The sequence below is a fragment of the Phycodurus eques genome, chromosome 6, assembly GCF_024500275.1.
Source record: "Phycodurus eques isolate BA_2022a chromosome 6, UOR_Pequ_1.1, whole genome shotgun sequence".
Lineage (NCBI taxonomy): Eukaryota > Metazoa > Chordata > Actinopteri > Syngnathiformes > Syngnathidae > Phycodurus > Phycodurus eques.
In genome coordinates, this window is record NC_084530.1 from 24,858,268 (window position 1) to 24,880,588 (window position 22,321).

The following is a 22,321-nucleotide window of genomic DNA, read 5'->3' on the forward strand; positions in this document are numbered from 1 at the left end:
CAATATTACTTATGGGGCAATTTTAGGACGTTAATGCTGAAAATTTTCCAATTTCCACTTCATCAAATAAAGTATTCAGTTGCCATTTATTTAAATAAAATATAATTCAAATTGCCTACTTTGTGTATTGTTTCCCCCCTGTTTTGCATCATGAGACATTGCATCCTTTGTTCTTGGTTGAAAAGGTTTTCTAATTTGTTGAATAAAAGCTAATCTTAACAAAACATGCTTTGTATTTGCCTTTTGTCTGGTCATTTTGCCGTTGCACAAAAAAACATCAAAATCAACTTGGCACATCAGATTGAAATGATTCTTCTCTGTGTTCAAACATTTTGCATCAATGTGAATATATCATGAGAAATTTACATTTGCCATCATGACTGAGTCATTGCTTATGCAGGTATAACATTCCTTACCAAAACCTCCCACAGGTACCTCCCACCTATTAGCATATACAGTAGAGGTATATGAGAAGCAGCTGTGGCCTGCTGTCTCTAGTTGAAAGAAGAACCGTGTTTCTCCGATTAGGATTCCTCATCATTGTGGAATAACAATGGTGGATTACGAGGTGACCGTCTACACTGGCGACCGACTTAACTCCACCACCTGGAACCCTGTGCACATTAAACTGGTGGGCACAGATGGCGAGAGTAAGCGCACATGGCTGAGGTCTTTGGTCATCTTCAGCGGATCAGTAAGTGTGGAAAACAGCTCACTACAGTGGGTACGGAAAGTATTCAGACCACCTTAAATTTTTAACTCTTTGTTATATTGCAGCCATTTGCTAAAATAATTCAAGTTCTTTTTTTCCCTAATTAATGTACACACAGCACCCCATGTTGACAGAAAAAAAGATTTGATTTTAAAAAAAAAAAGAAAAGCTGAAATATCAAGACCCCTTATGATGACGACAAAAAATGGACTCAGATTTCCCTTGCCCGGACGCGGGTCACCGGGGCCCCCCTCTGGAGCCAGGACTGGAGGTGGGGCTCGTAGGCGAGCGTCTGGTGGCCGGGCACAGCCCAAAAGGGTAATGTGGGTCCCCCTTCCCATGGGCTCACCACATGTGGGAGGGGCCATAGGGGTCGGGTGCAGTGCGAGCTGGGTGGTGGCCGAAGGCGGGGACCTTGGCGATCCGATCCCCGGCTACAGAAGGACGTGGAATGTCACCTCTCTGGCAGGGAAGGAGCCCGAGCTGGTGTGCGAGGTCAAGAAGTTCAGACTAGATGTAGTCTGACTCGCCTCTACGCACAGCTTGGGCTCTGGTACCAGTCCTCTCGAGAGGGGTTGGACTCTCTTCCACTCTGGAGTTGCCCACGGTGAGAGGCACCGAGCAGGTGTGGGTATACTTATTGCTCCCCGGTTCGGCGCCTGTACGTTTGGGTTCACCCCGGTGGACGAGAGGGTAGCTTCCCTCCACCTTCGGGTGGGGGGACGGGTCCTGACTGTTGTTTGTGCCTATGCACCAAACAGCAGTTCAGAGTACCCACCCTTTTTGGAGTCCTTGGAGGGGGTGCTGGAGAGCGCTCCCACTGGGGACTCCATCGTTCTGCTGGGCGACTTCAATGCTCACGTGGGCAATGACAGTGAGACCTGGAAGGGCGTGATTGGGAGGAACGGCCCCCCCGATTAGAACCTGAGCAGTGTTCTGTTATTGGACTTCTGTGCTCATCACACCTTGTCCACAACCAACACCATGTTCAAGCATAAGGGTGTCCACACGTCCACTTAGCACCAGGACACCATAGGTCGCAGTTCGATGATCGACTTAGTGGTCGTGTCATTGGACTTGCGGCCGCATGTCTTGGACACTTGGGTGAAGAGAGGGGCGGAGCTGTGAACTGATCACCACCTGGTGGTGAGTTGGCGCCGATGGTGGGGGAAGATGCCGGTTTGACGTGGCATGCCCAAACGTATTGGGAGGGTCTGCTGGGAACGTCTGGCGGAATCCCCTGTCAGAAGGAGTTTCAACGCCCACCTCCGACAGAACTTTGCTCATGTTCCGTAGGAAGTGGGGGACATTGAGTCTAAGTGGACCATGTTCCGTGGCTCCATTATTGAGGCGGCCGACCGGAGCTGTGGCAGTAAGGTGGTTGGTGCATGTCGTGGCGGAAATCCCCGAACCTGTTGGTGGACACCATCAAGCCTTTTTGGTGTGTGGAACTCCTGAGGCAGCTGATGGGTACCGGCTGGCCAAGCGGAATGCAGCTTTGGTGGTATCTGAAGCAAAAACTCGTGCATGGGAGGAGAAAGACTTCCGGACGGCTTTGAGGAAATTCTGGTCCACCGTCCGGCGTCTCAGGAGGGGGAAGCAGTGCACGATCAACACTGTGTATAGAGGGGATGGGGCGCTGCTGACCTCGACTCGGGACGTTGTGAGCCGGTGGGGAGAATACTTCGAAGACCTCCTCAATTCCACCAACATGAGGGAGCAGAGTCTGGGTTCTCTGAGGCGGGCTCTCCTATCTCTGGGATTGAGGTCACCGTGGTGGTTGAAAAGCTCCTCGGTGGCAAGGCCCTGGGGGTGGATGAGATTCGCCCGGAGTTCCTCAAGGCTCTGGATGGTGTAGGGCTGTCCTGGTTGACACGCCTCTGCAACATTGCGTGGACATCGGGGACAGTGCCTCTGGATTGGCAGACTGGGGTGGTGGTCCCCCTTTTTAAGAAAGGGGACCGGAGGGTGTGTTCCAACTAAAGGGGGATCACACTGCTCAGCCTCCCTGGTAAGGTCTATTCAGGGGTGCTGGAGAGGAGGGTCCGTCGGGAAGTCGAATCTCAGATTCAGGAGGAGCCGTGGAACGGTGGACCAGCTCTACACCCTCGGCAAGGTCCTCGAGGGTGCATGGGAGTTCGTCCAACCAGTCTAAATGTGTTTTGTGGACTTGGAGAAGGCGTTCGACCGTGTCCCTCGGGGGGTCCTGTGGGGGGTGCTTCGGGAGTATGGGATACCGAACCCCCTGATACGGGCTGTTCGGTCCCTGTACGACCGGAGTCAGAGTTTGGTCCGCATATCCGGCAGTAAGTCGGACTCGTTTCCGGTGAGGGTTGGACTCCGCCAAGGCTGCCCTTTGTCACCGATTCTGTTCATAACTTTTATGGACAGAATTTCTAGGTGCAGCCGAGGCATAGAGGGGGTCCGGTTTGGTGGCCTCAGTATTGCATCTCTGATTTTTGCAGATGATGTGGTTCTGTTGGCTTCATCAAGCCGTGACCTCCAACTCTCACTGGAGCAGTTCGCAGCTGAATGTGAAGCGGCTGGGATGAGAATCAGCACCTCCAAATCTGAGACCATGGTCCTCAGTCGGAAAAGGGTGGCGTGCCCTCTCCAGGTCGGGGATGAGATCCTGCCCCAAGTGGAGGAGTTCAAGTATCTTGGGGTCTTGTTCACGAGTGAGGGAAGAATGGAATGGGAGATCGACAGGCGGATCGGTGCAGCGTCTGCAGTGATGGGGACTTTGTATCGATCCGTTGTGGTAAAGAAGGAGCTAAGCCGAAAGGTGAAGCTTTCGATTTACCGGTCGATCTACGTTCCTACCCTCACCTATGGTCACGAGCTGTGGGTCGTGACTGAAAAAACAAGATCCCGGATACAAGCGGCCGAAATAAGTTTCCTCCACAGGGTGTCCGGGCTCTCCCTTAGAGATAGGGTGAGAAGCTCGGTCATCCGGGAGGATCTCAGAGTAGAGCCGCTGCTCCTCCACATCAAGAGGAGCCAGATGAGGTGGCTGCGGCATATGATTCGGATGCCTCCCGGACGCCTCCCTGGTGAGGTGTTCCAGGCATGTCCCACAGGGAGGAGACCCCGGGGACGACCCAGGACACGCTGGAGAGACTACATCCTTCGGCTGGCCTGGGAACACCTCGGGATCCCCCCGGAAGAGATGGATGAAGTGGCTGGGGAGAGGGAAGTGTGGGCGTCCCTGCTAAAGCTACTGCCCCCGCGACCTGACCTCGGATAAGCGGTAGAAAATGGATGGATGGATGGATGAAATATCACACAGCCAAAAGTATTCAGACCCTTTGCTGTGACACATATTTAACTCGGGTGCTGTCCATTTCTTCTGATCAACCTTGAGATGACCTTCATTGGAGTCCAGCTGTGTTTGATTATACACATTGGATTTGATTAGGAAACCCACACACATTTCTATATAAGACCTTACAGCTCACATCGCTTGTCAGAGCAATCGGTGGAGAACAGTCTTGGTGAGAGAGGTAAAGAAGAACCCAAAGATCACTTTGGCTGAGCTCCAGAGATGCAGTCGGGAGATGGGAGGAAGTTCTAGAAAGTCAAGCATCACTGCAGCCCTCCACTGGTCGGGGCTTTATGGCAGAGTGGCCCGACGGAAGCCTCTCCTCAGTGCAAGACACATGAAAGCCCGCATGGAGTTTGCTTTAAAAAAAAAAACTATCTGAAGGACTCCAAGATGGTGAGAAATAAGATTCTCTGGTCTGATGAGACCAAGATAGAAATTGTTGGCCTTAATTCTAAGTGGCATGTGTGGAGAAAACCAGACACTGCTCATCACCTGTCCAATACAGTCCCAACAGTGAAGGATTGTGGTGGCAGCATCATGCTGTGGGTGTTTTTCAACTGCACAGACAGGACGACTGGTTGCAATCGAAGGAAATGCGGCCAAGTACAGGGATATCCTGGACAAAATCCTTCTCCAGAGTGCTTAGGACCTCAGACTGGGCCGAAGGTTTACCTTCCAACAACTCTGTGACTGTTTTTGTATGGCCCAGCCCGGGCCCTGACTTAAACCCAATTTAGCATCACTGGAAAGACCTGAAAATGGCTACCCACTAACGTTCACCCTCCAACCTGACAGAACTGGAGAGGATCTGCAAGGAGGAATGGCAGATGATCCCCAAATCCAGGTGTGAAAAACTTCTTGCATCATTCCCAAAAAGACTCATGGCTGCATTAGCTCAAAAGCTTCTACTAAATACTGAGCAAAGGATCTGAATACTTATGGCTGTGTGATATTTCAGTTTTTCTTTTTTAATAAATCTGCAAAAATTTCAACAATTGTTTTTTGTTCTGTCAATATGGGGTGCAGTGTGTACTTTAATAAGGAAAAAGATGAACTCAAATGATTTTAGCAAATGGCTGCAATATAACAACAGAGTGAAAAATGTATGGGGTTTGAATACTTTCGGTACCCGCTGTATGTTGAAACAAAATTTAAAGCTGATTTATTCCCAACCAATTGCCTCACAAACCCTATAACATTAAATCATCAGTGCAAATAGAAAACAATTTATTGTCCATTTGAATTTAGCTTTTTTAATTATTTGGAAGCCACATTGCACTTACTGTGTTGCAGTTATACTTAAACAGCTAGGAAGACCAACAGTGAATGCGGTACGCAGTGCTCAATATACGCAAATAAGTACAGCCACTTTAAAAAGCAAGCTTTTCTCAATTTCTCAGACAACAAAGAAGACATTTTCATAATTTGCATGATTATTTGACTCACTGATGGTTGAATGCCTGTCAATTTGAATATTTTAAAATTTAAAATCAACCTATATTTGAATTAAACAGCCGTCAATGGCAGTGAATGAGTTAAATGAGTATTTTGTAGTATACTGTAGTCTGCTGCTTTTGAAAGCAAACTCAGTGTTTTCAAACAAATCTGTTGGTATGCTTGAGCGGCGCCTACAGCAAACAAGTACATTTCTCAAACAAATGTCATGAAATCGTCATTTGTGCTTGGTCGACTTTGGTTATTTTATTGTGGAGAAAATGGTGCACAGCATTTTGGTTGAAACATGGACGACTACTTTTTCCAAGCAGAATTTCCACAAAAAATTAAGTTCCCACTTATTTACAGTTTAGGTTTATACATTCTACCATCAAAATAAGTGAAGAGTCTATTCATTATATCTTTCTGCAACTTTCTTTCATTTTGAAAAGTATATGGGTTCTTGCACACTATTTATCGTCTTACCGCAAAATAGATTTTACTATTTTGTTTCGAAAAGGAACTGGCCCAATGGTATCACTAGGCCTATTTTAGGGGGCTGAAGCCTCCCTATAATTTTCTTAAGTCACCCCCAATATGATTTCGCTGTTCGTGGTTAGGTCAAATATTTTGTCTTGGCCCCCTAAAATAGTTCTTATGTCCCGCCTAAATGACTTGATATTTTACAATTGAAATATCTCACAGCACACCCACAAACATAAATGTCACAAAAAGTGGATACATTTGTTATAAGTACTTCCTGCCATCTAATAGAAGAGCATTTATTTGTTCCGTCTGTCATTATGCCTCACTAGCATAAATAGATGAATAAAGATACATTATTTCTTGGAAATAAATAATTTCTTGAGCAATTAAGTAAAATTTGATAATTTCCTGTGGCACACCCGAAGAGTGGTCACGGCACACTAATGTGCCCTGGCACACTGGTTGGGAATCACTGATTTAAACCCATCTATACACAATACCACAAACGGTCAAGACTCAGCTGTCTACTTGCACCTCCAAGAGAAACGGCACCTTCCTTTTTCATGCTCCACATCTTGGGGCAGGCTACAAAGCAGCAGATACAGTGAATCCCTCCGTGTCCAGGCAGCGGCATGTTGAGAAGAAATAGCAGTCATTATCACTTGGTGCTTTGCTAACATGGTAGTACACCGGTATTTGCAGGATCTCAAAATGACAGGAGAAGGAGTACCCACCACTGCTTGTCAAATGATGGCTGGCTCCTTGTCACTAGCCACCTTGGGCGTGGCAGGATTCGGCAGGTCGAACTGCCAGCAAACTCCTCCGCTGCAGTGATAAGTCTCCGTTTCTCCATGCTGTGCCTGCTGCTAGGTTAGGTCTTCAGGCCACTTTTCCACAGTATCCAACAGCTCATCTGGAATGGAATGAACAGAAGATGAAAGTAGTGTCCCTAAAACATAACTGTGCAACTGATATTTCAACACACATTATTTCCTGTTATTTTTCTAGGTGTCGACTTATTTTGTTTCCTGCCCAAACTCCCTTGGACAGCTGGTTCTGATAGAACTAGACAAACGACAATTCTTCCTTTTGCCCGATGATGCTTGGTTCCCTGACAAAGTGGAAATCAAATCACCAGAGAGAGACATCTACACCTTTCCCATCTATTGCTGGATCAATAACAGTGAGACTCACCGCTTCAGAGAAGGCAAAGGTTTGATGATTTCTGTGCTTGTCTGCCGTCGTGTACTTAAATACCTTCAAATAATCCTCATGCAATATGTTTGTGGTTTTGCTCTGAAAGCTCTGAGGATCTTTGATGAAAGCAATTTTCTTGGTCAGCACGCGAGGAAGCAGGAGCTGATCCACCGAAGTGTGGACTATGGGTGAGAGTTCACTGTGTATCCCTCAAATATTTGATTTGTTACATTGCTAGTCGAACATTAACCTAAAAACACCCCAAAAGGTGGAATTTGTTTTACTCAGGTATCCCCTACACCATTAAGGCAGATGGTCCTACTAGCCTGCCGAATGAGCTCCAGTTCTCCTTCACCAAGACGACAGAGTTTGCATTCACAGCAGTCACAGGGTAAGAGCCCTCCAAACCTTACCTTTTGATAAAACCAGTGCTGACAACATTGATGCTGCTCCTTCTTTATGACAACAAAAGTCAAAGAAAAAGTAGAATAAATGTGCAAAGTTTTTCCTTTGTTCTGAATTGAGGACTTGTGTAAAGTCATTAATAGTAGGAATTTTGTGCAACTTAAGATATATATTTAAGTAAATTAATTCCATTGTACAGCCTCAGGGCTGTTTGACTTTTGAGATTCCACAGTCTTTTACTCAACATTTCTGCTATTTGTTAAGAAAAAGCTGCTTGTTTTGTTTCCCAGGTTGGCTGAGCTTCAGCTTAAGGGGCTGGATGACAACCGGGAAAATTGGGAAAGTCTTGACAATATCAACGACATATTTCGTTTCAAAGGCACCCTCATTTCAGGTACCGGTATCGTCAATTGTTTCTTCCGTCTTCACAAAGTGCTGTCTTCAATGGACTTTTTCAAGTGTTTCTAGGAGTTAATATAAAATAAGTGCATTAATACCAGCGTAGTAGTAGTTGTAGTAGTAGCAGTAAACCAGTGTGTGTTTGACTAAAAACAAGGCATGTGAAGGAAGTTTATCACTGTTCTTCTGTCAGATTACGTCCAGGAACACTGGAAGGAGGATGGTTTATTTGCATACCAGTTTCTAAATGGCGTCCATCCCACCTTGATTCAACGTTGCAAGACTCTACCCAAGAACTTCCCTGTGACTGATGACATGGTCTTCATCCCTGATGGCTCAAACTTGTCTCAGGAGTTGAAGGTAACAGTTTGTTTCACATTTTCTTCACATTAGTTTGACTGTTGATTTGAATATAGTCGGTATACAGTCGACCCATTTTGTCAATAGCACAACAGCACCAGATTTGTTTGCCCTCAAACAGGAAGGCAACATATACCTGTGTGACTACAAGAACCTGGACGGAATGCCTGCCAACACTATCCAAGGGATTCAGCAGTACTTAATGGCGCCCCTCGTCTTGCTTCACAAAAGACCTGACGACAAGCTGATGCCTATTGCCATCCAGGTGACATTAATTTACTCCAATGTTCCTAAAGGGAAAATCAGTTAGCAGTTCCAGCCGTAGTCTGGCTTGAATTTTGCATTACGTTGCAGCTGCCTTTAGTGAACTCGGAGCTTGTTAATAGTTTGTTGGCTCTGTGTTGGAGTCATCCCTGGTATCCTCAGTGCCTCCTAGTCAGGAAAAGGTTCTGACTGTAGTTTGTGCCGAGGGGACTCCATCGTTTTACAGAGGGACTTCAAATCCCATAGTGGCAAAGACACTCTGACCTTAAAGTGTCTAATTGTGAATCTGAACCTTGATATTGTAGCTATATCACAAGGCTCAAGGCTTAAAACTAAAGGTGTTAGCACATTCTCCCTCTGGTCGCCTTGAATTTGAAATGACCAGCCTGAGAAGACATGCTCATTAATTACATATCCTCGTCTTCCCTCAGCTGAAGCAGACTCCAGCTGAGGACAACCCCATCTTTCTCCCAACTGACTCTACGTACGACTGGCTGACAGCTAAGATTTTTGTGAGAAGTGCCGATTTCGCAGAGCACCAAATCAACGCGCACTTGCTGCGCACTCACCTACTGGCAGAGGTCTTTGTGGTGTCACTGCTGCGCAACGTGCCCATGGTGCATCCCCTGTACAAGGTAACTGCTTTTCCAATTTGGTTTCAACCAAGTGTTTTTATTTATACCTCTGTTGCCTCAAGATTTATTTTCATGGTCCTTCCATCTATCCCTTTAGCTCCTCATACCCCACACTCGCTACACTCTGCATATAAATGAATTAAGTCGAACACAGCTGGTGGGACCCAATGGAGTCTTCACCAAGGTTGTTTTCAAAATAAAGTTGAAGATCCTCTGTTGATATTATGTATTGGACTATTGATCTTAATTTCGATCTAATGTTCCTCAGGCGGCAGCTTCTGGTGGAGAGGCTTTGATGAAGATCATGGCACGCTCGATGTCCTCGATAACCTACAGGTCCCTTTGCCTCCCCGACAACATTGCTGATCGTGACATGCAGGACTTGCCAAACTTCCACTACAGGGATGATGGACTCCAACTGTGGAACATCATCTTCAAGTATGATAAACTGAACTGCTGAATTTTCCGAATTTTGCATGAAAACCTACTGCCATACCTCTTTCTACAAAGCTTACAGTAGAGTGGTAATCCATGGGCTGAGGGAGGACCAATAGAATTCTCATGAGAATCTGTACAATTGTGCATCGATCAGGAATTGTTTTATTACCAGCTGCGAATAAATTCAAAGTATTTAGCAAAATGCATGTGTTTTGTCTCTTAAAAGATATGTGCAGGGAGTGATACAGTACTACTACAAAAGTGACGATGAGGTCCAGCAAGACTCAGAATTGCAGACTTGGATCTGGGACATATTTAATTATGGCTTTCTTTCCGAGCCACAAACAGGTGATCTTTACAGAGAGTGATGCCACATGTTGCAACATTAGTGCACCTTTTACTCGCCAGCAGCTGCCCAGTAGCACAAATATCTTGTGCTAGCAGTTCTGCAGTTTTCTTATTCTCCTTTCCAGGAATCCCTCAGGTTTTCGCTACCGTGCCAGAGCTGATCAAGTTCGTCACCATGCTGCTGTTCAATAGCTCGGGCCAGCATGCGGCTGTAAACAATGGACAGGTAAATCCTTTTGATAAACATCAGCGTTACCTTGTATTACTTGTGGTCTAAACAGGCATGAAATTATACATTTGGCAAACCCTCATTGCAGTACGACTATGGTCGCTGGATGCCCAACACCCCCCCGACCCTGCAACGTCCTCCCCCCACCGCAAAGGGTACAACAAGTGAGGCCACAATGCTGCAGACCTTGCCCCCTATCAACGTGACTGTTCGGGGAATGGTTGCAGTTCGGGTGCTCAGCACGCAGAGCTCAGACTTTGTAAGTACACCAAACTTGACATGACAAAATATTTGTTGGGGAAAAGTGTATTTTATTATGACAATTATCCGGATCTGGGTTGCGAGAGAAATTATCTAATTAGCAAAGCCCAGACTTCCCTGCCTCCAGCCACCTCCTCCAGTTCCAACGAAGCAATACGGGATTTTGCCAGACATACCTCCAGCGTGTCCTAGGCCTTCCCCTGAATCTCCCTCAAATCGGAAATGCCAAGAACATCAGTCACTATAGGAAAGCATCTGGGGGCTATCCGCCATAGCTGCCTGAGCGACCTCAACTGGCGCTTGGAGATCCGACAGATCAGAGTCCCTCCTCGATGACCGAACTCGTAGCTCCCCTATGAAGGAAACTAGCATCAACCGATCATATTTATGATCTTGTCCTTTCAGTTACTACCCAAAGCTAGAGCTAGGAACATAGCTATTCTATCAATTTTCAGCTCTATCAACCGGGGTTGTGAGTGTGACAATAAAGCATTCAATCGCTTTTACATCGATGGACAATTTAGACTCTAGCTTCAATTAACCTAAGATGCTGTTTTTGTAATGTGGGAAGAAGCTGGACTACAAGAAGGAAACACACGCAAGCATTGGGATCACTTGCAAATTCCATTCAGGAAGCCCTGAGATTCGAACACCAAATCTTCATAAATATGAAGCATACGTGCTAATCGCTCGTCCACCGTGCTTCCCTAAACAGACACAATCTTTCTCAAAACATAATGAAAATAATCTTTGGTATTTATGGACTTGATGGTGGCAGGTACTGTATGTGCTAACTGCTATTGTCCATGAGCATAAATGTGATTGGTTATTTTGGAACACAGCCACATCACCAGGTAAATGAGGCTGTGCGCACTTGTGCAACCACATTTTCTATTATTATTTTTACTTCCCCTCTCAAAAATATATTTTTTTCCTTCAGTTGGGTTGAACAGGTTATAGGTCACATTAAGAATGGAAAAAGTTTAGAAATAATTTCTTTTGGTCACATTCTTTTTAATTTCACGAAAACCTGCTATTTTAACAGATTCACTGCCATTGACGGCTTTAGAAGTCAAATATCCATGTTAACTGGTTAGGCTGGCAGGTGTGTGTAGGTGTGTTATTTCCACTTTAATCACGTATATTGTTTGTGACAACAGGTCACCCTCGGACACTACCCAGAAGAACATTTCACCGAGGAGTTCCCCCGCCAGCTGCAAAAGGAGTTTAAAGTTGAGCTTGACAGGTTGTCGATCACAATCAACAACAGAAACAAAGGTCTGGAAATTCCTTACACTTACCTGAATCCAAAGATGATCGAGAACAGTGTGGCCATCTAAACCTCGGAAAGTCACAATCAAAAGGGAGAATCCAATGAATCATAAATGTGTGTCTTTTAAGCTTATAGTATTATTTAACATCCGATTTAAAAAAAAAATAACACAGGGAACCTCCAAAGTTGAACCCAATCTGTTCTGTGAGAGTGGTTGACTTCCAAGTTGATCTAATTTCTAAAGAAATTTTCTTGGGGAAATAATAAGTCAATGAATTTTCTCATAAAACCTGTATTAACTATACAGGCCCCATTTTAAGTAACAACGTCATACGTGTAAAGAGATGTGAACAAAATTGAAGTAAAATGAAGTAAAACTAAATAAAATAAATCAATAGGGGGTGACAAGACACTGGTGGTAGAGTGGTCATTTCCCAACCTTGATTGCAGATTCAACCCTGAGGCCTTGTGACCATGTTGAAATGTCCTTGAGCAGGACTGAACCCAAAGTTGTTTACCTCACAATTGTTAAAGCGCTTTCAGTACCTTAAAGATAGACAAGTGCTGTACAAGTGAAAGCCCATTGACCATTTAAGACACCTCAAAGACTATGCCTTTGTCAGTTCCATTTTATGCTCTTGTACCCATCACAGAACCCCCCCCCCCCCCCCCCCCCCCCAAAAATTACTAAAGAAAATGCAAAACACACTTGTGAAGTTAATCCTTTCGATGCTCACTGAGCGAAAGTAAAATACAATTTGCTGGCATCTTGTTTGAAGTTTGAGGCATGTTTTTCTGGATGATTTTGGTTGATCTTTAAATTGAGCGACTCACTTGACTTTGGAGGTTCCGCTGAAAGTGCGATTTGGCTTTTATACTGCAGCTAATGTGTGTCACATGCTCACTACTAGAGTAGAATACTGGCTACATATTAAAATTTGTCAGTCAAAAATATTTTATTTACATTTTTGCACTGTGCCAACTTCAATTGCTTTACGGTTTAGGGAGCGTAGTGAAGCAGAGTAGTCATTAAAAAGTCTGTTTGAATATAAGTTTGAATATGTCAAGCATTAAGAAAGATGATTATTTAACAACCAGTTGGAGCTCATTCTTCAGTCAAAGTTCATTTGTGCGTAAACGATGGCGCGTTACAGTCGGATTGCTTTAATACACAAAGAGCGCCGTGAAAAATACTTTTTGCTCCCTTGTCAAATTCTCCTTTTTAACCCACTTTAACATTCAAGATCATCAAACAAATGTAGTTTTTAAATGGTGAATAGATTTATTAAGAGGAACACCTGTGTGAAAAAGTAATTGGCCGGCCCCACCCCAACTGTCGCTCGTCCCTTTTTTTGGGAAGCTGAGTTCATTTTCACTGACCACATCCGAGCCTGATTACCTCCAGACCCGTTTAATCAAGAAATCACTTAAATCTAACCTGTCGAACACAAAATCCTGAAGGAGAATGTTCGGCCATCAGTTCGTGACCTCAAGATAAAGCAGTGGCGTCACTTGGCCTATTTTAGGGGGAGGCTGAAGGCCCCCAAAAATGATTTTGATTTTTACAATCATAGCCCCACTAAAACTGTTAAACCCCCCTAAACAATTTTGTAACTCCCCAAACGTTGACCACACACGGAAATGTACCATGTACACACACTATACGCGCCACGATATTTTTCAGAGATGGAAAAATTCAGTCAGTCAACAGTCGATATGTAAGGGATGGCTGGGTGTTAATGACCTCCAAACTGTGTTTTGTCAGACAAACGAGTTTTATTTACATTCTGCTCTGCGTTAATTTTAAATATGGTGAACATGCATATGATGTAATGTAAAAAAAAAAAAAAAAAAGAAATTCCATCATCCAGTGCCCTTCATCATCATCATGGCAGACAATAAATGTACTTTACAGGATAGGGGAGTGTTGAGAAAATGTATTAATTCAAGAATGTATGGTGTTCAATTAAAAAAGTATCACAAGCAATTTGAAGTTTGCTTATTTAACACGGGCAGATTTACAGTATGTCTGAAGCACACAACGAATGGTGGTATTTGAGTATTTACAATAACAGAATTTGAAAAAGCCTTAAGAGTTGTCTGTAACAAACGGCACTTTATAGATAACAATTGTACAATATAGCATCCATCCATCCATCCATTTTCTGAGCCGCTTCTCCTCACTAAGGTCGCGGGCGTGCTGGACCCTATCCCAGCTGTCATCGGGCAGGAGGCGGGGTACACCCTGAACTGGTTGCCAGCCAATCGCAGGGCACATACAAACAGACAACCATTCGCACTCACAGTCACACCTATGGGCAATTTAGAGTCTCCAATTTATGCATGTTTTTGGGATGTGGGAGGAAACCGGAGTGCCCGGAGAAAACCCACGCAGGCACGGGGAGAACATGCAAACTCCACACAGTCGGGGGTCCTCAGTACTGTGAGGCTGACGCTCTAACCAGTCGCCACCGTGCCGCCTGTACAATATAGCATACAGTTTAAATCAATGGCTTGATCTCATGACGGGTAGGACAAAAATATTAAAAAAATAAATCTGGTAGGTTTTTGTCGGAAATACTGGGACAGGCAAGTATGGGAATAGCTGCACGGTTCATAGGGAAAATGATAATAGCAGTAACAAGGCTCCCAAGAAAACGACCACAATATGAAGAGAATCAAGTCACAGATTTCATTATGAGGGAAAAAAAGTTGCAATTTTCTGAGAATAAAATTTGACTGGAAAAAGTAAATTTTCACAAGGAGGCAAGCGTCATTTCATAGGGAAAAAAGTTGTAAAACTCGAAGAATACGTGAAATTCTACGAGGAGAAATTATTGAGACTTCAACAATATATATTATGATTATATTCTCATTTTACTTTTCATCGTAAAATTCAGACGTAGTATAACTCAACTTGTTGCTTGTAAAACCTTTTCTCATAAACTCCTGGAATCATTTAAGCAAATGCCCATTTTTTTCTTCATTTTTGTAAAATTACTATTTTAATTAAAAAAATAGTGTTCTTCACACAATATCCAATTTTTTTCCCGCATAAATTTTTATCTCGTGACCTAATTCTCTTTTACTTATAAAATTACTATCATTGCAAAATAAAAACTTGGTTCATATGAAATATCATATTTATTCTCATATTTTTTGTGTGTGATAATCTTCATGCTTAAAAAATAATAATCCCCCTGCCCCCACATAAAACAGCAACTTTAATCTCGATTGCGACTTCATTTCAGCAATACCCCAACGTTTTGCCTGTAACTTTCCTTTTTTTTTTTTTTTTAAATGTAAAAATATAATTTAATTCTAGCAATACTGCAACTTCTTTCCGGGGGAAAAAAAAACCCCAAAAACAAATCAACTTAATGGTCAAATGTCAAATTTATTTTTGCAATATTACATTTTCTTGTGCAAACCATGATATTGTTTCAGCAATATTTCATGTTTTTTCCCCACATAAATGACAAATTTCCATCCATCCATTTTCTGAGCCGCTTCTCCTCACTAGGGTCGCGGGAGCGCCGGAGCCTATCCCAGCTATCATCGGGCAGGAGGCGGGTTACACCCTTAACTGGTTGCCAGCCAATCGCAGGGCACACAAACAAACAACCATTCGCACTCACATTCAAACCTAAGGGAAATGTAGAGTCTTCAATTAACCTACCATGCATGTTTTTGGGATGTGAGAGGAAACCGGAGTGCCCGGAGAAAACCCACGCAGGCACGGGGAGAACATGCAAACTCCACACAGTTGTTCTGGTGAAATGTCAACTTTAAAATTAGATTCTCTGGTAAAATACTGTAGCGTGAACCTCCACAATATCGCAGTTGAACTTTCACGCCTCTGCAGATGTCACAGATTTTGAAGCGGTCGGTTTTTACAGTATACAGACAAGTCCCAATTTAGAGTTGCGCGCCTTCGGAGTAGTACCACTTTGTGCTACAACGTGCCGGGTGGCACTGCCCTTTACTGGATGGAGATTCCGCGAAATTAGGAGCAAGAAGAGGCAGAAAGATCCCCTACTAAGTTGAAGTAATTGTTGCTGTTCTCACAGAGCAGAAAGAATACAAGCCTGTGAATATTGTTGGATGCTCTGTTTGTATGTGTTGCTGCTAAAGAAGCAGTTGTTTGAAGGTTTATAATCACTGTAACATCTATGCTAATCTACATTAGCACATCTGTAGCGTTTTGCATTACATGTCAGCATTAAGCTAGCGAAGTTTAGTGGTTTGGTTGAACATTTTGTTTGAATATACAATGTTTTTGTGTCAGATTTATAGTAAACTCCAATGGAGAGTGACAAATAAACAGCCTCTTATTTGGAGAAGTGTGCATCTTTTCGTTTCCTCAAAGTGATTTTCTACAATAGTCTCCCAATTCTTGACAGGGGCTAAGGAATACTCCATAAAGCGTGTTTGTAATAAATCCGTGTGTTTTAAGCATATGGGAGGGGTAAAACTATTAAAAAACAAAAAAAATTTTTGTATGGTTTCTCTGTATTGCAGATTTTCACCTACCACGTGTGGGACAGAAATAAGATAAACTGTACTTTTTTCATTAAATTTCAACTTGATTCTCAAAACATTACTTGTCATAAAATTACAGCCGCATTTTCGTTTTTTCATGTACAATTACTTTTTGTCAAAGTTACAGCTTAACTCGACCTGTTCTAGTTTGTTTTCATCTCGTGGACCTGATACTCTATTGTATTGTTGATCTAATCAGATGAAGAAAAGAAACCAAGTGGCCACCACTGGTATGACCCCTGCGACAAGCAGAGCGACTAAACGGGCAGCAGTGGGATGGAAGGGTTGTTGGCGGACGTTACCATGGCAACCACACGGGCACGGGCCTCCAAATCAGACGAGGCTGAAGTCCAGTTCAGTCTTTGCATTTCGAGAAGCACAATGTGCTGCTGTTTGCTGGTTCGGACGCAAGGGGGCGCCAAATGAGAAGAGCAGTCCAAACAGGGGTCACGTCTCATCGAGATAATCTTCTAATTGTTTTCTCCCTTGAGCTGCCGCGTCAGAGACTCGTTGGGCTGCGATCGTCCGTGCAGGAGCCTTTTGCTAGCGAGATGTCGTCCACCGCCATCTCTCCGCTTCGTCCCCGTCCGCGCTCGCCCTTCAGCACCACCTGTTGGGAGCACGGTCACAGTTGCAGCGCATCGCAGTCATTACGGGGAGGTACCAAAGTCCTTAGTTGCAGTAAGAAATTTGCAATACTGTAAGCCAAAAGTACACATTTCAAAATGTTGTCAGAATTTCCACACAATTTTGAAAGCAACATTAAAAAAACAATGTGACAAGACAAAAATTGTGTTTGGAGGCGTGCACAGCGAGTTGACAACTATCACCTTAGCGTCAACTATAAAAAGTCGTTCAACCCCTCCAAGCGTGACAAATGATTAAAGCCTTAAAGACTTACGCTCTCCAGGCCCGCTCCCCATAACGTTATCTGGGTGTGTCTCCAGCTGTTGCCGCCCGTCCTCCCCCACACGGCCGGGCTGTAGCGGGCGCCCTTCTTCACGAACACCTGCAGCATGCCAACATGGTGGCCCGCCAGCTTGTGGCGGAATGACAGGCAAAGGTTGCCCTCGTTCCACGGCGGTGCCAACGGGAGGACCAGCCTCGCCCCCCGCCCCGTCCTCTTGTTGCCCACTTCGGGGATGGTAAGGTAGAGACCGCCTGGGCAGTGAAACGGCATGTTTCAGTCCATATAAAACATGCGGAAACTTCAGGATTCTGATTGACGAACTCAATGGTTCTTGGACTTTTTACACGAAGTACCACATACAAAATATTTGCATTCACCAAAAATGAGAGATGTTTTAATTATATAAACATATTTTATATGATTGTAAGTAAATGTAACATTATGCGCAGTTTGTACATTAACACATCACTGAAATATAGGAAGATAAAAATGTACATAAATTGTTTTATTCAAATGTATTGCAAATTCAAGTTAAAAAAAAAAAATAATAATTGTATCAAAACAAACAGCTATTTAAGATTAAATGAAAATGTATTTAACTTAAGTTAAATACAACTGAACTCGACTTAAGCAGTGATTCTTACCACTAGAGGGAGCCTGCGTATCACTAGTTGTACCCATACAACAGTGAGAATCACTGGGCGAACTGTTAGAAAGGGCGGCACGGTGGGCGACTGGTTAGAGCGTCAGCCTCACAGTTCTGAGGACCCGGGTTCAATCCCCGGCCCCGCCTGTGTGGAGTTTGCATGTTCTCCCCGTGCCTGCGTGGGTTTTCTCCGGGCACTCCGGTTTCCTCCCACATCCCAAAAACATGCATGAATTGGAGACTCTAAATTGCCCGTAGGTGTGACTGTCAGTGTGAATGGTTGTTTGTTTCTATGTGCCCTGCAATCGGCTGGCAGCCAGTTCAGGGTGTACCCCGCCTCCTGCCCGATGACAGCTGGGATAGGCTCCACCACGCCCGCGACCCTAGTGAGGAGAAGCGGCTCAGAAAATGGATGGATGGATGAACTGTTAGAAAGCTTATGGCGCCACCTGTTACTTTGGCATGTGTTTGACAGTCTGCAAATATGTTTTCATGTGAACCATCTTCTTTTTCGGGTCTTTTATAAGGAAACACTTTTTTTTTTGTATGTGAAGATAAGTTGAAGTTCATTTTGAATCGAGAAATAGGAAAAATTGCAACGTTAGAAAATGTTATAATTCCTACATAGACCTGAACGTGATTAGATAATCACAAAGGTAGGTTTTCAAATTCAAACTACTCAGAAATTTTTTTTGAAAAAAAAATAAAAATGTTAATTTGGGATTTCAAAACCAGCTGTAGGACAAGCGGTATAAAAAAATGGATGGATGGATGGACAATATTTGGGGATTTTTTTCCCCCCCAAGAGAAAAGTGTCATTTACTGGATTAAACAGTAGTTAGATGAAAGTTGAAAGATGAAAGTTGGAATCAACAACTGAGAACAAGTGTTTTTACTATTTTGGGGATATATTATAATTTTTTTAAATATCGTATCTTAATTCAATTATTCAGTTGAATTTAACAACAGGTGTATTTTTTTTTTTTTTTTTAGATGTTTTTGATGACAAACAATTTGCGGAAAAAAGGTTGTATTCTTTTGTGAATATCACAATTCTGACATGAACTTGCACACAAGAGACAAAAATCAGAAAGTTACGTGAATAAAGCCATAAATTGCAAAAGTGTTTTTTTTTTTTTTTTTTTCCATTAGTAAATGTGTATTTTTCAAGAAAATTTATATATTTTTCTAGGAACAATATGTTTTCTTGGTTTTTCTTTTTTAGGAAAAAATATAACTTTTGGGAGAGAGCAAAAAAAAAAAAAAAAAGACTATTTGTATCATTTAAAGTGCGACTTTAAAATAGCACGCTTCAGTCTGGCAGAATTGAATCCATCATTCCGAGGACGCCAGGCACTGTAACTTCATGTTTGTCCACCACTGACTCACGTCAACACAGTTCAAACATGTCCGCCTTATGTAAAGCTAAAGAACAAAAATGACGGTAATTTGAGTCGAAAGTGTCACTCAGTGGCATCCCAGAGTCTCCATCTTGTCTCCTGCCATAGAGTCCAAGATGGATGTATTGTTTACATTGCTTAACAAGGTCCCTGGCCTTCCATTACCTGCCGGGTCCGGCGTGGTCTCCCAGTGCACGTCTCCGTCTTTGTCTCTGATCCATCCGCAGAGGCCGTCGTCGAAAGAGCAGCTCAGGAAGCCTGAATCTGACCAGGAGGAAGACGCACAACTTTTGAGAAAACAGAACTTCAAAAGAGAGACAGAGGTTGTGAATATACCAAAATAAAGTCACAACGGGACAAGAAAAATAATCCCTTTCTTTTTTGAGAGATTTATTTTACAGAACAGAAAAGAAAGAAAAAAAGATTTATCTGGAGTAAAAAAAAAAGACAAATCTCTCAAAATCGGTGTCAAATTTCCCTACCAAATTTTAATGCAACAGAAGTTTGAAAGTTATGAGAATAAATTCACAGTATTATAAAAAAATTATTTCTATTTTACAAAAGTGGTAAATTAAACTAAATGAATGTCCAGTGACACAAACCTGAACGCAAAAGCCAAGTCGTTAAGTTCTACCCATCCATTTATCAATATATATTTCATTGAAAAAATATTTTTTTTTCTTCTGTTGGTCAGAAGATATAATGCATTCTATCCTGCATTCTTCACAGTTGCCCTATTTGTCCTCTTTCATGCAAGAATAAAATGTAATGGCTTGTGGTTCCTTTCTTATCCTATTACATCAACGCGGTGAAAATCTTTGTAGACTTGTACTTTTTACACTTGGATAACAGTGAAACACACTATTTAAATCATTGCCTTTACAGTTAATGCATGATATGACTCAAGAACAGATTTTTTATTTTTTTTGTCCCAGCAGCAGAAGCTCAAAGTAACATTTTCACTAACTTGCCTTTTGAGGCCAGTATAAAGAGCTTTCTGCGATACGTGACTCAGTACGAACGCTGCACATTTGACTCATTAAAATGCGTGACGTGCAGTAGCTTACCGGCGTCGTCCTTGGCTTCATCGGCCGTGTTGCCCAGCTCGATGTCAAAGTCCAGCACCGTGTTGTGGTTGTGGTTCCGCGGGACTGAGGAAACAAACGGAGCTGTATGAATATGTGGGAAAAAAAAGACAAACAGAAAAATAGCACTCTATGATATTATACTTTATAAAAACAGATTGATAAACTAATGAAATAGAATGTAGAGCATTAAGTAGTTTGTGCAACATGATTAAATGTTGCAATCCAATTCAGTGTGTTGCACCTTTTGGTGTGCCCACCTTGGCCACCGGGTGGCAGTACTGTATAATAACAGTCATGCAGACGCAAATGAAGAACAGTCGACTACTTGTTCTGTACGACTAATCTACTAACTAAAGTTGCTGTAATATTACTAATTTTCAGTAGAGGAAGAAGAATATATGCCTGTGACTATAGTCATATATATATATATATATATATATATATTCTTATATTATCTGTCTACATGTGTTGTTTCACCATGTGTTTTCAAATAGCCATTGTTTAAAGGGTTGTAAAAGCGTGACTATCGATGCCAACGTTGGCATGTCAATGACATTTTCCATTTATGTTAGCATTTAGTTGGTTGATCTAAAGGCTGGTCTTAAAGCCACACAGGTTGCTGGTTTTTAAATACACATCATGTAATTCTCTTTGTTTGATGTTTAGTTTGACATTAAACTTCAAATGAGACTGGTACTGCCCATCTTGAAACCTCTTTTGAGAAATTGTTCACTATTTGCCAAAGTGCTGCTTAAGTGAGTTGAATTGAGTTGGCTGCCAACATAAAGTTCGAGTTCACAAATCAAAGCAAAAAAAACAAAACGGCCAAATGACGACTCATATCTCGGTCACTTACAGTCGGGTCACTGGTATCTCAAGGCACCACTGTATAAGTTTACATTTTAAAACCTTCAAACTTCTGTGAAAAAAGTAATCAAAGATGCAAAATTGTGCTCAAGCTTTCAGCGTGATTTAATGAGCTAATAATACAAACTCTGGGCCTTCCGTACACTGAGCTCGTTTCAGATTCAACTGACCTCCATTGGGTCCAACAAGTGAGTCACAGAAGCTGGCAGGGCGTCTGAATGCCTAAACGCATTCAAGTGGAGGAGGGGGTGGAGGCCGGACGCGATCGCACCAGAACCTCCAGCGATCCCTGGCATCCTGGGCTCAACGTGTGTGTATGCGTGTGCGTGTGTGTATACATGCAGATGGTCTTTGCAGGAATGTACCCAAACCACAGCACCCCCGCCCCCTCCTCCTACTTGGGTATCATGCATCCTGTCATAAAACATATAAATAAAATGATCCTGATTAACGAAAGTGCAACTTGAACTCAGTCAGGAAGCTGAAAATAGACCTACACCCATCCTCTTATTTTAGACGTGTGCACATATTTATCCTCTTTCTAATGGACAACCCCTGAGGAGATTTACTTGTAATATTTGGACACACCCTGATGTCAATTCATCATGCACCCAGTGATGAATTTGGGCACGGCATCTTTTGTTCGTGGAAATACGGTAATACTATAAATGCTGGGTTTATTGAAGCAGCTTGAGTACCACGCGTTTTATTTGGAGTGCAGTGTTTTTGTTATTTATTAGTGTGAGTAGACAGTGGGGCCTAGTGACGAATTGGATCCAATGCGTTAAAACCGAGGACACCATTCAACGAAATATGGTAAAACTGAATGTTATTAGATTGCTGAACTTGAGTAGCAGGTGTTTTATTTGGGCCGCAGGTTTAATTTCTTACAGTGGATGGCGCATGGTGTCTATAAGAGCAGAGCACACCAGTAGAGTGGACGATGCACCTGGTGAGTAATTGGGGTACTGCCTCTATGACAGCAAAGGACAATATTTTAAAAAGTATTGCAAAACTTTAAATGCTGCATTTCGTTACTCAACTGCAGAATTTATCAGGCATTAGCTGCGTGACATTTATTTATTACAGTACATGATGCACC

General features: G+C 42.9%; 2 protein-coding genes across 5 annotated transcripts in view; one reads left to right on the plus strand and one right to left on the minus strand.

Annotated features, from left to right (window-relative positions):
* Positions 1 to 513: 513 nt before the first annotated feature.
* LOC133404085 (arachidonate 12-lipoxygenase, 12R-type-like) lies at positions 514 to 12,411 on the plus strand. 2 transcript variants are annotated; one of them, XM_061679690.1, is made up of 14 exons: positions 514 to 694; positions 6,966 to 7,170; positions 7,261 to 7,342; positions 7,423 to 7,545; positions 7,850 to 7,953; positions 8,152 to 8,318; positions 8,440 to 8,583; positions 9,014 to 9,217; positions 9,315 to 9,401; positions 9,486 to 9,655; positions 9,882 to 10,003; positions 10,129 to 10,229; positions 10,321 to 10,491; positions 11,654 to 12,411. In XM_061679690.1, exons 1-14 carry the CDS (start codon positions 554 to 556, stop codon positions 11,831 to 11,833), a joined length of 2,001 nt encoding a protein of 666 aa, XP_061535674.1. In that variant the 5' UTR covers positions 514 to 553; the 3' UTR covers positions 11,834 to 12,411. The 2 variants fall into 2 exon arrangements, with proteins under 2 accessions (XP_061535674.1, XP_061535675.1); XM_061679691.1 differs by having other exon boundaries at positions 514 to 631.
* Positions 12,412 to 13,330: 919 nt separating this feature from the next.
* The window catches only part of npnta (nephronectin a), a 53,206-nt gene continuing 44,215 nt past the window's right edge, over positions 13,331 to 22,321 (minus strand). For all 3 annotated transcript variants that reach the window (XM_061680107.1, XM_061680106.1, XM_061680105.1), the window contains 4 exons: positions 20,332 to 20,415; positions 19,430 to 19,528; positions 17,210 to 17,469; positions 13,331 to 16,918 (listed from right to left, as the gene is read on the minus strand). In XM_061680107.1, the coding sequence (XP_061536091.1) occupies positions 16,808 to 16,918; positions 17,210 to 17,469; positions 19,430 to 19,528; positions 20,332 to 20,415 (554 nt within the window). In that variant the 3' untranslated portion in view covers positions 13,331 to 16,807. The remainder of the gene's footprint in view (positions 16,919 to 17,209; positions 17,470 to 19,429; positions 19,529 to 20,331; positions 20,416 to 22,321) is intronic.

Bases quoted from the DNA above. Each gene is read 5' to 3' on its own strand.
- LOC133404085 (XM_061679690.1), top strand. From the start codon at position 554: ATGGTGGATTACGAGGTGACCGTCTACACTGGCGACCGACTTAACTCC. The intron at 7,546-7,849 runs GTAAGAGCCCTC...TTTGTTTCCCAG, and splicing joins GCATTCACAGCAGTCACAGG to GTTGGCTGAGCTTCAGCTTA. The intron at 8,319-8,439 runs GTAACAGTTTGT...GCCCTCAAACAG, and splicing joins ACTTGTCTCAGGAGTTGAAG to GAAGGCAACATATACCTGTG.